Raw genomic sequence first — 17,152 nt, 5'->3', positions numbered from 1 at the left:
TATAAGCATATAAATTAAAAGCAAACCACAAATTCTTCCATGACAAGCGCATAGCACATACTGAACAAGGATTAGCAAGAAACATCCACGCTCGCGATTTTGTCACCCCTCTCCCCCCACCCACTGAGCACTGTTTTGACCGGGAAAGATAATTTTAGCCACGCCCATGTTTTTTTTTTGGCGGAAAATGTTCACAGCGATTTAAAATTCAATTTTTTTAGGTTTCATTTTATATTAAATCAGCGACCGTGAATACGCAAATACAGATACCGTGAATAGCGGGGGTCTACTGTATTTAGAAAATCTAGGTAGATGTGCTGAGAAATGGCAATTGAAGTTTAACATTGACAAATGCAAAGTACTGCATATGGGTAGCAGTAATCCCAGAGTAACATACCAACTTGTGGTACTTCACTCAGGGTGGTGGAAAATGAAAATGACTTGAGGGTAATTGTGCAGGCAAATATGACATTCTCTGTGCAATCCAAACAGACTGCCAAACAGTTCAAGGGGTTTTGTCAATGATATATAGTAATTTTGCTAGCAGGGATAGGGAGGTGATTATCCCTTTGTATAAGGCAATAGTCAGGCTGCATCTTGAGTATTGCATACAGGTCTGGAAGCCTCATTTTAGGAAGGAGGTAGAATGAGTACAGAGATGGGCAACGAGGTTGCTGAATGGAACAGAGATGCTATTACCAAGAAAGGCTTCAATTCTGCAAATTGCAGCATCTGAAGACTAGGCACCTGTGAGGTAATCTAAATGAGGTGTTTGAGGCTTTGAATTGATTGAGAAAGCTAAATGCTGATAGCATTCTTCCTTTTGCTTAGACTACACAATATGAGGAGGTATAGATTCAAATTGAGGAAAGATGATTGCAGAATAGATATACAGAAGTCTGCCTTTAGCCAGCAGGTGGTCGATTTTTGGAACACACATACATTGTGGAAGAGTATAATTTAAATAAATTCAAAGAACTACACAAATTATTGGAAGGAATGGATAGGTGAAATAGGATTTTTTTTTTTTTTTTTGGCTGATGCTATATAAACTTATTTTCCTGCATCATTTACCTCTACTAATAATAATGCTAATAAAAAAAAAAAAAAAAATCACTCAATATATGTTAATGTATCCGACAGAGAGATAAATTAAAATTATCAGTTTGCTATTGATAATTTTAAAATGGTCAATAAGTTTGCAAAATAAGAATTACAAGTCAAATAACATCCACATCATTTCAATTGAATGACACAGAAAGCAAAGAATGATGCATTTGAGCATTCTGGAGGTATCTAGTACATAGCAAAGAGTCACGTAATTTCACAATCCATATATTAAACAAAAAAAAAACAGGAAAATACATGCAAGCATCATCAAACAAGTTGGTTAATGTATATGCTGCATTACCTTATTTAGCATCTAATTTTTTTTATGTAGCATTCTAAATGAACGTTATGAAATTTAATTAAAATCCACTGAATATAATCTAAGATATATTTTAAAAACAAGTAACCAAAGATACATAGTTAAAAAAAAAAAAAAAAATCTGATGTAAACAAAATTTTGAATGCCTTGACATATGTTTCTAAAAGAACTAATATAAAATTTCATAAAAATCCATTTAATTGGTGTGGAGTTGTTATCTGTGGATAGAAAGATATGCTGAAGCTAAGCAAAAATGCCAAAAAAGAGATTGCAGAGAGGTTATTTTATTCCACAAATAGCAAACATATTTCTGGCTTTGAGAGTCATCAATTAGCATTAGCATTAGTACAGGCATTTGATGCAAGAAAGCAAGCTTATGCAGCATCAGCCAAAAAAAATAAATAAATAAATAAATAAATAAAAAATAACCACTTCCACTTCACCCCTCTGTTCGTTCGAAATACCTGTCCAGATGAGCCTTAAACTTATTTAGGCTATCAACTTCCACAACAAGGGATGGAAGTCTATCCAACCAACCACCTGCTGGCTAAAGGCAAATTTCCTCACTTCTATCCTACATCTGTCTTTTCTCAATTTGAATTTATGTCCTCTCAGGTGATTATTCTGAGCAAGAGAAAGAATCCCATCAGCACTGAGCATGCTCAAACCATTCAAGGCTTTATACACCTCTATCAGATCACCTCGCTGGTGCCTAGTCCCCAGACACTGTAATTTACAAAACGTAAGCCTTTCTTCGTAAGAGCACCCCCTTTGTTCCATTCACTAATCTTGTTGCCCTTCTCTGTACTCGTTCCAGCATCTCTACTTCCTTCTTGAAATGAGGCCTCCAGACCTGTATACAGTACTCTAGGTGTGGTCTGACCATTGCCTTATAAGGGAATAATCACCTCCTTATCCCTGCTAGAAAGATTCCTATATATCATTGACAATACTCCATAAGCTACTCTTGCAGCCCGTCTGCACTGCTCAGAGAACTTCATATCTGCCTGCACAATCACCCCCAAGTCCCTTTCATTCTCTACCACTGTCAGTGTAGTACCACAGAGTTGATACGTTGCCCTGGGGTTGCTGTTTCCCATGTGTAGTACTTTACATTTGTCAATGTTAAACTTCATTTGCCACCTCTCAGCCCATCTGCTCAACCTTTCCAGATCCTGTTGCAGTAGCATAGTGTCAGAGTGTCCTTGACAACCCTGCCAACCTTCGTATCGTCTGCAAACTTGGACATTAAGCTTGATATACCATTATCAATATCATTTATAAATACAGAAAACAATAATGGACCCAATACTGAACCCTGAGGGACTCCACTAATAATATTAGTCCACGATGCGCAGTGTCCATTGATTACCACTCTCTGTCTTCTCCCCCTCAACCACCTCTTTATCCATAGCAGCAATTTGCCTCCAATGCCACACTGCTCCAATTTGTGCAGCAGTCTTCCATGTGCAACAGTATCAAAAGCATTTCTAAGATCCAAGTATATAATATCAAAAGTTATTCCCTGCATCCAGTTCTTTTGTGACTGCATAATAGTATCCAATCAAATTGGTTAGGCAAGACTTCCACTTAACAAAACCATGTTGTGTCTGAGCTATAACTGAAGTCTTGTCTAGATGATCCTGCAGTGCTTCTTTAACCAGTGCCTCCATTAATTTTCCAGGAACTGAAGTTAAACTAACAGGTCTATAATTACTTGTGTCGCCCTTTGATCCACCTTTGTGAATTGGGGTCACATTTGCAAATCTCCAGTCCATGGGTACTTCCCCTGAGTCCAAGGAAGCTCTCATAATTATGGCTAAGGGTTTGCTTACTTCCTTTGCTGCCTCCTTTAATATAACTGGATAGATCCCATCCACCCCAGGTGCCTTTCTTGTATTTATCTTCAACAATTTCTCCTGCACTTTACTCTCAGTTATTACAAGATTCTGTAGCTTACTGCCAGAGTTGGATACACCTCTGGCATTCCTTTCTCTGAATAACTCCTCATGTGTGAATATCGATGCAAAATATTCATTCAGTTTGTTAGCTACCTGAGCAGGATCATCAACAGTTTACCCATCAATATCAAGTGGACCAATCTGATTCATCCCCTTCCTTCTAGAGTTTACATAAGTAAAGAACTCTTTGCTGTTTTTCTTTGCATCGCTTGACAAAGATTTCTCATAATCTGCCTTCGCCTGCCTAACCTCCTTTGTAACTTGATTACAGATCAACTTGTATCTATCATAGGCTTCTGTGTCGCATGTTAATTTGTTTGTATCCCATGCATTTTTCTTCTCTGCCATATGTCTCATTAGTTCATCTGACATACACTTAGGCCTAAACGTTGAACAATATTTCTTAGTTAGTATGTAAAGCCTAGTAGCTTCCAAGATAAGTTCTTTGAATGCTTCCCATTTTGAATTTTCTGTTGGTAACATCATCAGTTGGTCCCACTGTATAGAATTTAAATACTGTCTCAGTCCATCGTAGTCGCCTTTACGAAAGCAATAACCCTTCCCTTTACCCCTAATGGTAGTTACCTCTTTGAGTAAATCCCACTTCAGCACACTGTGATCACTGCCACCTAGTGATTCATTTACCTGCAGATTCTTAATGCATGAAGAATCACTACTGATAATCAAATCAAGAGTATTACTCCCTCTAGATGCTTCCCGAACATGCTGATGTAGAAAATAATCATCCAATAAATCCACAAAAGCCTTGCTAGTGTGTGAGTAACCAGCCCCCAAATTCCAGTCAATATCTGGGAAATTAAAATCCCCCATTATAAGACTCTCTGATTTACTGGCCCACTCTATTTCCCTGTAGTTTCTTATTATACTCATCAGAGTCATTAGGCCTATAGCACACTCCTACTCTCAATTTTGATCTCCCAATGTTTATGTCACACCAAACTGACTTGACACTGCACTGTCCAGCAATGTCGACTGGCTTCACTTCCTTGGATTTTATGTATTTCTTAACTAATAACATAACCCCTCCTCCCTTCCTATCCTTTCTGTAGACATTGTACTCCCCAAATTCCAGTTCAGCATTCCTTATATCTGTGTGACACCACATCTCTGAAATCCCCACAATATCTGCCTTTGATGTTTTGAGCAATACCTCAAATTCATCAAATTTATTTACTAAACTCCTAGCATTGGTGTACATGCAAGTATACATGCACCTGTTCTTTTTCTTAGCTACCCTAACACAACCTATGTGTTTATTTGTAACCCAATGATTCCCAGCAGTCTCTGAAATATCCTGCATCTTATTTTCCAGGCTGCGGCTCATTCCAATAGAAGCAGTGCAAGAATCACTTTAACAGTAGCCACTGGCAGAGGTGAATCTATTAGTCCTTGTATCCCCCCAATCTAGCAGTTTTCCGACCCACCTAACACTGCCTCGATAGCATCAGCAAACATTCTTGCACCATTTCTATTTAAGTGTATCCCATCCCTGTAGAAGCAGTCTCTCCTGTTAACAAGTACAGACCAGGCTGAAAAAAAATTCTACCCCTTGAGGCTTGCACAATCTTTCCAGGGCCAAATTGATCGACAGGGCTCTCATCATATACTCCCTCCTATCGTGTCTGGGCAGAATTGCAGACACTTTCAAATTCAACCCTAATTCACGGCTTTTGCAATTTTAATTATTGTTCTATTTTACAGGCAGCTCTCAATGACCAAAGATCAATGTCCACATCTTCAATACTGAATTAAGATGTTGAGCTTAATGTCTCTGAAAATTTTTAGTCCTGTTGAGGGCAACTGCATGGCATGGGTTGAGAGATCCTCTTTCCTGCAAAGTTCCACAAGGAAACTCTGACACCACTTAAGATGTTCATTAGATTCTTCATATTTAGGTCCATCTGTAAAATATCACAACAGAATTCAGACTGAGAGAAAGCCAGAGCCATGACCCTGTATATGGTTATCCAGACTTATTACATCATTTAAAGTCCAGTGTTCACATCAATAAAGAGGACAGATGGAAGTGGTGGACTTAAAGGAGAATATAGGTGAAACAGAATTTCATTATAACAGACTGCTTCCCAGGATGGTTAGTTTTATGAATCACAAAGCAATTAAAGTTTTAATTGTGGAGAAACAACAATGCAGAGAAACTGGATATTGGGATGAAATGCTAATTTAGAATAGAGTAAAAAAGCACAAAAAAAATCAGCATTAGTAGTGACAAATGTTGCAAGGCAAACTTATACAGCGTCAAAAATTCCAACAATCTAACTACTTACTAGGTAAAGGCAAATTGATGATATACCCAGCAACCATCCTTCCTCAATTTGAATTTATGTCCCCCTCATGTAAGTAATCTTAGCAAGAAGGATGCCATCAGCACTGAGCTTATTCTTTTTGTATGGAAAGCACCACTGATAGACAATGCATCATTAGGCACATCTTTTCTGATGATACATTATGTTCAATATTTTGGGATCTTTTGTCTTAAATTTGTTTTTTTTTGGGACTAATATTATCAGTGGAGTCCATTCATACTAAACTCAATTTTAGTTCTTTGGAAGATGCTAAAAGTTACACTGCTAAAAATAAGATTAATTGGTTGGGGCCCTTTGATAGCAAAAAAGATTAGACAACTGGTTTTGATGAAATTATCACACAGACGTGCGAAATCACATGGACAGGCACCTACACATGTTGATTCTTTCATAAATCACAAGACTTAACTAAAATATCCTGTAATATGAAAAATCCATATTTACTATGCAATAAAACTGTATGAAATATAGTTAAAAAAAAACCACTATAGACAATTAAATTTATTAAACTAAAACACATAAAATAAATGAGAATCCTAGAAGCTAATAACAACAGATATAGTCTTTCTCAATTAAGATTATCCAACATCTGGCAGCTGTTTAAGTAGACTGGCAAAACTCATGAAATGGCCATGTGACATCATAGTGAGAGGATGGAGATTGCCAACATTCATGTTGGCAACAAGTATGACAATAGACTTCCCTACATTTGTTCTTGATTTCCATCCGGTCATATGCAAACTCTCCTGTCTGTTCATAATGCATTTTTCAAACCAGATGTGTATCACCTCTACCCAGTGACAATGCAAGATGTATTAGAATGGATGCATGAGCAGCTGCTATGCACCAAGTACCACCTAAGAAACAAAGGCATAAATAGTTTACCTTGAATCTTTCCTTAGTTGTTTATCAAGTCACATTCCAACAAGCTAATTCACTTTGCAGTGAGACAGGTTTTCATCCTTTGTTTTTGCAGTTTGCCAGAAAAATGAGAGAAAACAATTGAATTAATCAACTTTAAATTAAAAAAAAAAAAACCCACCAAACTGAAAGTTGAGTTATGTCAAGTTCATGGGGAAGATACTATGTCAAGAGCTCACATGTTTGAATGGCATAAAACATTTTTTAGAAGGAAAAAAAGAATGTGGAAGATGAACAACCAGGCAGTCCAGTATCCATGAAAACTAATGAAAATGTGGACCAGGTAATGACAATGATTAGAAGTGATCATTGTGTATTAGAATGGTTGCATCAGAACTCATTATGAACATAAACAGTTAGATAAATTTTAACTGAAAATTTAGGCATGAGAAAAGTGTATGCCAAGATAGTGCCAAAAATTTTAAATGAAGATCAAAGAATGAGTTTTGAAAAAAAAATTGAAGATGCAAACTTTCTGAGTACTGTCATTACTTGCAATGAAAGTTGGCCGTTCCAGTAGTAGGACCCAGAAACTAAAAGATAGTCAATAAAATAGAAGATAAAACAATTCGCCAGCCAAAAAATTCAAGAATGCCAAAATCAAAAATTAAAACCATGCTTCTTGTTTTTTTTAATATTAAAGCAATAATTATAGCTAAATATGTCCCACCAAATCAGACTGTCAATCAAACATACTACAGCAATGAAGTTCTCACAAGGCTGTGTGAAAAAATTCGAAGAGATCTGAATTGTGGAAGGATGGTTCGATGCTCCATCAAGACAATGAATGCTAGCACACAATGTGCTCTGTTTGGTAGTTTCTGGCCAAAAATTAAATCCCTGTGTGTGAACATGCACTCTTGCAAGACCTAGCCCCTTGTAACTTTTTTTCTCTTCCCTAAACTAAAAAAGTGTACTTAAGGAACCCATTTTCATTCCATTAAAGACATTTAAAAAAAAAAAAAAAAAAACCGACCAAAGTATTAAAAGGCCTTAACAGAAGATGATTTCCAGAAATGTTTCAATTGCTTGGAAGAAACATATGGAACAGTGTGTGCAAGCCCAAAGGCAATTATTTTCCATACATGTTCAGAAACCACTAAATGGGGTAATGTTCTTCTGTTTTCTATCTTGTAAATTCTGACCATATGTGGCTGTCCAGGAATATAAACAGAATATTTATTTCAATAGCTGAACCCCAAATCTGCAAGACATCCACAGGTTTCCCAGATGATCCTTAAACATCTTTGCCTCACTGATGTAGCTCATTTCATATTCAGAACAATCAATTTAAAAATCACCCTGCTTGTAGATATTTCGAAAAGGTGGAAAAGGAATATAAACAGAATATTTCTTTATTTCAGTAGCTGAACCCCAAATCTGCAAGACATCCACAGGTTTCCCAGATGATCATTAAACACCTTTGCCTCATCGATGTAGCTTGTTTCATATTAAGAACAACCAATTTAAAAATCACCCTGCTTGTCAATATTTTGAAAAGGTGGATTTAATTAGCCTGCTGTTTCTTTCTTGGTAATTATGTGCATCAGCATTGACCAAAATTCCCTTCCAACACACCCTTGGCTAACCATAATTTCATAGTTATCTAGGATCCAGTCTGGGAAATTAAATATAAGTTAAAATCATTGGTACCCTGTCCACCTCTCATTCTCTTTCTGCACAAGCACATAAAAACAGCACAGTGTGAGTTTTAATGTATAGGCCCTGGTCACACTGCAGTAAAAGTAAAGATACAGAATGAGAGGTGGAATAATTTAGAAACATGTGATTTTAAAGATAGATAAGTATGAAATTGTGGTTAGCCAAGGGGCTTTGTAAAAGGAATGTCCTACCAGCACTAGTGTAGCCTGCATCCCATTCTACCCTGGAATTTTAGAGAGAACAGCCTAAATACAAAAAACAATATAATATTCTATGCAGACAATTGCCAGCAAAGAAACTGCAAGATATACTTCCCCAATTAAATCTTTCATAATAGAAATGTTTCATAAAATTGATTGCTCTGTATGCGAAGCAAGCAACATCAACGAAACAAGAGATGTCTTAAGCATAGTGTGGGAAACCACGTGAATGCTATGAGAAATGGAGAATTTAGTTTAGCATTCTTTTTAACAAAAAAAATTAAAAAAAAAACAAACAAAAAACACTTCATCTGTCCATTTCCCTCTAGTAATTCGTTTACATGTAATAGAAGAGGATGGAAAGACCCTTAAATTTATTCAAACTACTGTTTCTACAACATCAAACGGAAGTTTGTTCACATCTCTTCAAAAGTTAATCAATTGTTTTTTGGCTGAAAGAAAATTTCCATACATCTATTCTGCAACCATTCTTTTTCAATCTAAATTTTAAGTGTGTTGTTCATGAACGGGGTAAGGATGCTACCAAAATTTAAGTTTATTCAAACCATTAAAAGCCTTAAACCCACCTCAATCAGATCTCTTCACAGGTGCCTGGTTTTCACAGATGTTGCAACTTGCAGAACTGAAATCTTTTGTAGTAAGAGCATCCTCATGTGTTTCCTGACTAATTTTGTTGCTCTTATCTGCCCATTCCAACAGATCTGCAACCTTTCTAAAATGAGACTTCCAGATCTATACACAGTTCTCAAGATATGGCCTAACCATTGCCTTATACAAACAGGATAATCATCTCATCATTGACAGAACTCCACGAGTTGCTCTAGTAGCCTGTCTGCACCATTCAAAGAACTTTTGTGTTGGACTGTACAATTACCCCTAGGACCCTTTCATTCTCCACTACCTTAAGTGTGGTAGCACCCAATTGGTATGTTATTTTGGGATTACTGCTCAAATACAGTGCCTTGCATTTATGGTAAGGGGCCTCCAGCACTGAACCCAAGGGACTCCACTGATAACATTAGTCCAAGAAAAAAAAAAAAAAAAAAAAAAATTAAGACAAAAGATCCCAAAATATTGAACATAATGCATTATCAAAAAAGACTTGCCCGATGATGCACTGTCTACCAGTGATGCCTTCCATACAAAAATAATATAGCAAAATCATTGACAGGAACATTCACAAGGTAATTACTATTATCCTGCAAATTTTACAATTTACAAGAAGAAATGAGCAACCATCTCCAATGAACAATAACAATAGTGTTTGTACATCTATCAGTCAGTCAGAAGCAACTAGAAGAGAAAACAGATCATCCCAGATGCATGGTGGAGCTTGAAGCAAAGCAAGAGCTTCCTCCCACTGACCCTCACGCATTGGCAGGACAACAGAACATAAGGCCACTTCATCGCAGACAAGACTCTCATATACCCTTCAACCTTCCCACTAGAAACTTAATTTTTGTTGCTTAATTTATATATATTTTTACCATGGAAAAGGAGGCAAAGACACTGAAATTAAGAGTTACTTATTATATAATTATGTTTCAACACAGTGTAGTGTGTTTATTTATCATACTGCTTATCCTGACATCCACCATTATGTCCTTCAATTCCTTCATTTTTATGTTAGTTTACTGTACTTCATACAGCTTTACAGCCCAGTTCAAATAAAGATTTATCATATTAAAGGGTATTTTAGTTACAGTATAGTTGGTTTATGAAAGAATCAACATGTGTCATGCTCTGGACTTCAGAGGGTTTTCCCCAAGGGCAGACAAGTATTGCATTGTGTGTGTACCACTATATTTTTGGCTAAAAAGGCAAGAAAGAATTCAAAATAGTTCACTTTAAAATTTTATTCTGTACTGTGATATTTTATTAGATAATAAAAGCAAATACTATCTCTAATAACAGCAATCTGTAATATAAAATGTGTGTATGTATATAAATAAAATTTATGAGCTACTTTATTTCCAATTAACAGTGCCATGGAGTAAGAGAAATTCAATTTAAAACACACTTTCAGGAAAATTATACATGGACAGGCACACAATACATTCACTAATATAGTGCAAAGTTTTTAGTTTTGACTTGCATATTTATTCAATAACATAAATTGAATAAAATTTGACACAAACACAAACATTAAAATTCACACATCAAAATTCACTGACAGTTTTTGAAAAGTTTTCCTATTTTTTAGAGTTAATTTTAATATTTAAGAGGGTGACCATGGTGCAAAAGCATACCTGTTGTTGGGTTAACACATAAACCAAAAGAGGAGATATACAGACACCAAACAAAAAATTAGTCACTTGTGTAATTTTTCAAGTAATAATGTGATGTGTAACCCCTACGTTAGCACAAATTACTTCATGATTTCTCACCGGTGGGATCCAACTGGGCTCCTTACAACACCATCAAGCTTGTACACCTTGCACACAGTCTGGATGATATGGAAATAAAGGATGAAACAAAATGCCTCATTGCCTCCCCTATGAACTCTTTGCCTGGTATTTTACAGTATAGGCAAAATTTGGATTCATAACACATCACAGCTTTCTGATCAACAACACTATTTTTTATGCCTTTCAGCTCATTTTAGCTGGGCTTTTTCTTTTTATTTTTTTATGCACAGCTGTTAATACTGGTCTTTTTTGGGAATATCCATGATATCCATGTTATGCAATTCTCTTTGCAGTGTTCTCTCAGAAATTGGCTGATGAGGTCTTGGTTAACTGGGTTTGTGACATATCTTGCTTTGTTTGAAATCATTTTTCATTTACTGAATGCATAGTTTACCACATTTGTCACAGAGCACAACTACTTAGCACTAGGAATCAGAGGCAGAATTGTGGATGAGTCTTTGACTGCAATTCTGCTACTGATTTCTGGTTGATTTTGATCGGCACCATTTCTTAAAAATTCTTACTACTTTCTTTCTGAAACACCAGCATATTCAGCTATTTCTTTAAGAGTATGCCATTTAGACCTGCCAAATGTTATCAAACCTTTTTGCCCCTCACTAATGTCTTTTCTGTGCCCCCCCACCTTTTGTGATGGAACCTTTTCTTTTTCAATCATAACTAGTATATCTGCAAACAGAGGGCAAATATTAACCTTAACTCTAATTTTGATACTGTAAGCAGACCAGCATAGAAGACAAGTGTTTAATCTGTTATATGCCCTAAATACCACAAGTGACTAAATTTTTGTCCTGTGTCTATATATAATTAATTTATGAAATGCATTGATGAGAATACTGATTAAAAGTTTAGTGAAATGAAAAAGATGAGTGTTTACAAAAGTAAAGAAATTAGGCATAATTAAAGAAAGGGCTAAGAATTGCTGATAACAATAAAGAAAGGGTTTGTTTGTTATTTGGCTTTTAGCTAAGGCCATATTGCTCCAGGGTGGTCATTCCCTGACCTTTCCGCATCCTCCGTATTTGGTGGTCACAGGCTCGAACCGTGGTCTAATCAAGAAGCTTGTGCTACGCACTGCTGCTCCTGCCCACCTGGCTAAGGAGGCACCATAAAGAAAGGGAGAATTACTTGAGGGATACAAGCTAATTAAGCTCTAAGTGTCACCAGGCTGATACATCATTTTTTAGTGGTGTTTGATTTATCTGCCCTAGTGATTTTAAGAATGAAACAGTTGCTCTGCAGGACAGTTTCTGAACATGCCAGCTCTCTTTTGTTCTACTTTTCTATTAAAGCATGGGATAAGATAGAAATTGTGAGCAGAAAAGAAAAAAAAAAAAAAAAAAAAAGACTAAAATGATATGAATGCTTTTATTAAACAGCACAATATTTTGATATATGCCTCAAATACAAGCTTGTACAACTAGAAGAAACCAAACAGAAATATCTCACAAGCTAGCATGTATTTTATCTTTCCTTCTGGGAAATATTCCTTCCTTGCCACCTCAATAATGTTCATTTAATTATTTATTTCAATGAAGATATCTTGGGATAACACTTGAAGATGACACTATGTACATAACCCCAGGGTCCTGAGCTGGATATCATCATTCTTCTCTTTCTTGGCGATTCCTTTCTATCTCTCTTTCGAATTTTTTTTTTTTTTTTGGCTGGTGCAACACAAGCCTCAGGCTTCCTTGCACCATTTGGCTAATAATAAAATTAAATCTTTTGATATCAAACAATATTTATCTCCACTTTCTCTGTTTATTCAAAATAATTCCAATCTGCCTATAGCACCCTGTTTTATATATATATAAAAAACAATCAAAATATGAAGTTTTTTTTTTTTAACATACCAAGGCCAATAATAAGTAGACCAAATGCTGCCAACATCACTTTCCAATTTTCTCTAACTTTGGGATGTTTCCACCACCTATAACAATATTATGAAACAAAATTTTTTTTATCATACTTGAAACAAAATTCCAAATAAATAGCAAATGTACAGAAATAGTGAATATGCTATAAATCTAAATTGAGAATTTAGTAAAAAAAAATTTTGAGAGAGAAGTTAAAAAGGTATCTAGTTCAATCCTGAGTTTCAAAACTTTTTACTGTTACTTCAAAAAAAATTAAATTTTGTTTTTATATGTACTTTAGCAAATAGCCCAGTTTGATTAACTTTTCTTGGTATTCAAATATTTACATATTTTAATTTTTTTTTTTAATTTGAAATATGTAAATATTAATTTTGACCAGAGTATGGATGCATTTTGAGATGACGTGAAACAACATGATTAGAACTTTTACTTAAAAGAATCTTTTTGAACTTAAACTACAATACAAATAAAAATGCTTAAAACAGCATATATTTTTAGAACTTCACATTAAAAAAATCCAGTTAGCCACAAGAAAACTGCTTGATAATATCAAGTGCCCATGCAACACGGGTGGCTTGAATGTGCCCATATTCGGGTTTCAATGGAATTTCATTGAATGAACAGTAATTTTGTCCTTTAATCTATTCTTTAGCAATAGTAGAGGCTATGATGCAAGAAAGCAAGCTTATAGAGCATCAGCCAAATAAAAAAAAAACCTTCCCATTTCACCCATCCATTCACTCCAAATGTTTGTCTAGTTCTGCCTTGAACTTATTTAAATTGACAACCTCCACTACGACAGATGGAAGTTTGTTCCAACTATCAACCCCCCGCTGACTAAACGCAAATTTCTGCACATCTATTCTACAACTATCTTTCCTCAATTTGAATATATGTACCCTCATTTGAGTAATCTGAGTAAAAGTAAGAATTCTATCAGCACTGAGCTTGCTCAAACCATTCGAGGTTCACAGGCACCTCAGTCTACATATGCTGCAGTTTGCAGAAATTAAGCCTTTCTTGGTAACAGCAATCTTTTGTTCCATTCACCAATCTCATTGCTCTTCTTTGTACTCATTCCAGCAGCGCTACATTTTTCCTAAAATGAGGCCTCCAGACCTGTATGCAGTACTCAAGGTGTGGCCTGACCATTGCCTTATACAATACGATAATCACCTCCTTATCCCTGCTAGCAAAATTCTTGTATATCATTAACAACACACCATGAGCTACTCTTGCAGCCTGTCTGCATTGCTCAGAAAACTTCATATCTGACTACACAATTACCCCCAGGTCCTTTTTATACTCGACTACCCTGAGTTTACTGTGGTAGTTACTGCTACCCATATGCAGTACTTTACATTTACAGGTCATTTACAAGTACAGGTCACTGTTGAAAAAAAAGCCATGAATAAGGGTTGAATTTGAAAGTGTCTGCAATTCTGCCCAGACACGACAGGAGGGAGTATATGATCTAATAGATTAACAGTGGCCACTAGCAGAGGTGAAAGTGATTCTTGCACTGCTTCTATTGGAATGAGCAGCAGCCTGGAAAATAGGATGCAGGATATTTCAGAGACTGCTGGGAATCATTGGGGTACAAGTAAACACATGGGTTGTGTTACGGTAGCTAAGAAAAAGAACAGGTGCATGTACACTTCTGTGTACACCAATGCTAGAAGTTTAGTAAATAAATTTGATAAATTTGAGGTATTGCCCAAAACATCAAAGGCAGATATTGTTGGGATATGAAATATAAGGAATGCAGAACTGGAATTTGGGGAGTACAATGTGTACAGAAAGGACAGACAGGATAGGAAGGGAGGGGGGGTTATGCTATTAGTAAAGAAACACAAAATACAAGGAAGTGAAGCCAGTGGCCATTGCTGGACAGTCCAATGACGAATCAGTTTGCTATGACATAGGCATTGGGAGATCAAAACTGAGAGTACGAGTGTGCTACAGGCCTAATGACTCTGATGAGTATAATAAGAAACTGTACAGGGAAATAGAGTGGTCCAGTAAATCAGAGAGTCATATAATGGGGGATTTTAATTTCCCAGATATTGACTGGAATTTGTGAGTTGGTCACTCACACACTAGCAAGACTTTTGTGGATTTATTGGATGATTGTTTTCTACATCAGCAGATTCGGGAGGCAACTAGAGGGAGTAATACTCTTGATCTGATTATCAGTAGTGATCCTTCATACATTAAGAATCTGCAGATAAAGGAACCACTAGGTGGCAGTGATCACAGTGTGCCGAAGCGGGATTTACTCAAATAGGTAACTACCATCAGGGGTAAAGGGAAGGATTATTGCTTTCGTAAAGGCGACTAGGATGGTCTGAGACAGTATTTCAATTCTATACAGTGGGACCAACTGAAGATGTTACCAACAGCAAATTCAAAATGGGAAGCATTCAAAGAATTTATCTTGGAAGCTACTAGGCTTTACATACCAACTAAGAAATATTCTTCAAGGTTTAGGCCTAAATGGATATCATGAACTAATGAGACATATGGCAGAGAAGAAAAATGCATGCGATACACATAAATTAATGGGCGACATGGAAGCCTATGATAGATACAAGTTGATATGCAACCAAGTTACAAAGGAGGTTAGGCAGGCGAAGGCAGATTACGAGAAAACCTTGGCAAGGGATGCAAAGAAAAACAGCAAAGAGTTCTTTACTTATGTAAACTCTAGAAGGAAGGGGATGAATCAGATTGGTCCACTGGATATTGATGGTTCAACTGTTGATGATCCTGCTCAGGTGGCTAACAAACTAAACAAGTATTTTGCATCTACATTCACACTTGAGGAGTTATTCAGGAAGGGGAATGCCAGAGGTGAAGTAAACTCTGGCAGTGAGCTAGATGATTTTGTAATAACCGAGGGGAAAGTGGAGGAGAAACTGTTGAGGATAAACATAGAAAAGGCACCCGGGGTGGATGGGATCTCTCCAGTTATATTAAGGGAGGCAGCAAAGGAAGTCAGCAAACTCTTAGCAATAATTATGAGAGCTTCCATGGACTCAGGGGAGGTACCCATAGACTGAAGATGTGCAAATGTGACCCCAATTCACAAAGACATCAAAGGCTGACAAGTGATTATAGACCGCTGGGTTTAACTTCTGTTCCAGGAAAATTAATGGAGGCACTGGTTAAAGAAGCACTGCAGGATCATCTAGACAAGACTTCAGTTATAGCCCAGACGCAGCATGGTTTTGTTAAGAGAAAGTTTTGCCTGACCAACTTGATTGGATACTATGATGCAGTCACAAAAGAACTGGATGCAGGGAATAACTTTTATATTATATATTTGGATCTTAGGAACACTTTTGATACTGTTGCACATGGAAGAATGCAGCACAAATTGGAGCAGTGTGGCATTGGAGCAAATTGCTGCTTTGGATAAAGGGGTGATTGAGGGGGAGAAGGCAGAGGGTGGTAATCAATGGGCACTGCTCATCGTGGACTAATGTTATTAGTGGAGTCTCTCAGGGTTCAGTGTTGGGTCCATTATTGTTTTCTGTATTTATAAATATCATTGATGGTATATCAAGCTTAATGTCCAAGTTTGCAGACAATACAAAGGTTCGCAGGTTTGTTAAGGACACTACTGACACTGCTGCTGCAACAGGATCTGGATAGGTTGAGCAGATGGGCTGAGAGGTGGCAAATGAAGTTTAACATTGACAAATGTAAAGTACTGCACATGGAAAACAGCAACCCCAGAGTAACATATCAACTCTTTGGTACTACACTGACAGTGGTTTGTTATTTGGTTTTTAGGAGCATTAGCAACTAAAGCCATACTGCTCCAGGATATGCGATGGTCATTCTGTGCCCTTTCCGTATTTGGTGGTGAAGGGTTCGAACCCCGGTCTAATCAAGAAGCGTGTGCTATGCACTGCTACTCCTTACCACCCGGCTATGGAGGCGCCTACTGACAGTGGTAGAGAATGAAAAGGACCTGGGGGTAATTGTGCAGGGATATATGAAGTTCTCTGAGCAGTGCAGACGGGCTGCAAGGGTAGCTCATGGTGTCTTATCAATGATATACAGGAATTTTTCTAGCAGGGATAAGGAGGTGATTATTCCCTTGTATAAGGCAATGGTCAGGCCACACCTTGAGTACTGTGTACAGGTCTGGTGGTCTCATTTCAAGAAGGATGTAGAGCTGCTGGAACGAGTACAGATAAGGGCAACAAGATTAGTGAATGGAACAAAGGGTTGCTCTTACGAAGAAAGGCTTAAGTTTTGCAAATTACAGTGTCTGGAGACTAGACACCAGTGAGGTG

General features: G+C 36.8%; 1 protein-coding gene across 1 annotated transcript in view; it reads right to left on the bottom strand.

Annotated features, from left to right (window-relative positions):
* LOC150085152 (transmembrane protein 134) overlaps positions 1-17,152 on the bottom strand; it is a 74,067-nt gene that overhangs the window by 35,443 nt on the left and 21,472 nt on the right. The window contains exon 3 of the mRNA XM_090373052.1: positions 12,822-12,898. Coding sequence (XP_090229178.1) covers positions 12,822-12,898 — 77 coding nt within the window. The remainder of the gene's footprint in view (positions 1-12,821; positions 12,899-17,152) is intronic.

Source organism: Mastigoproctus giganteus, chromosome 5, assembly GCF_048544385.1.
Source record: "Mastigoproctus giganteus isolate SK-2022 chromosome 5, ASM4854438v1, whole genome shotgun sequence".
Taxonomy (NCBI): Eukaryota; Metazoa; Arthropoda; class Arachnida; order Uropygi; family Thelyphonidae; genus Mastigoproctus; species Mastigoproctus giganteus.
Note: the sequence above shows the minus strand (reverse complement) of the source record. Positions and strands in the feature narration are given on the sequence as shown.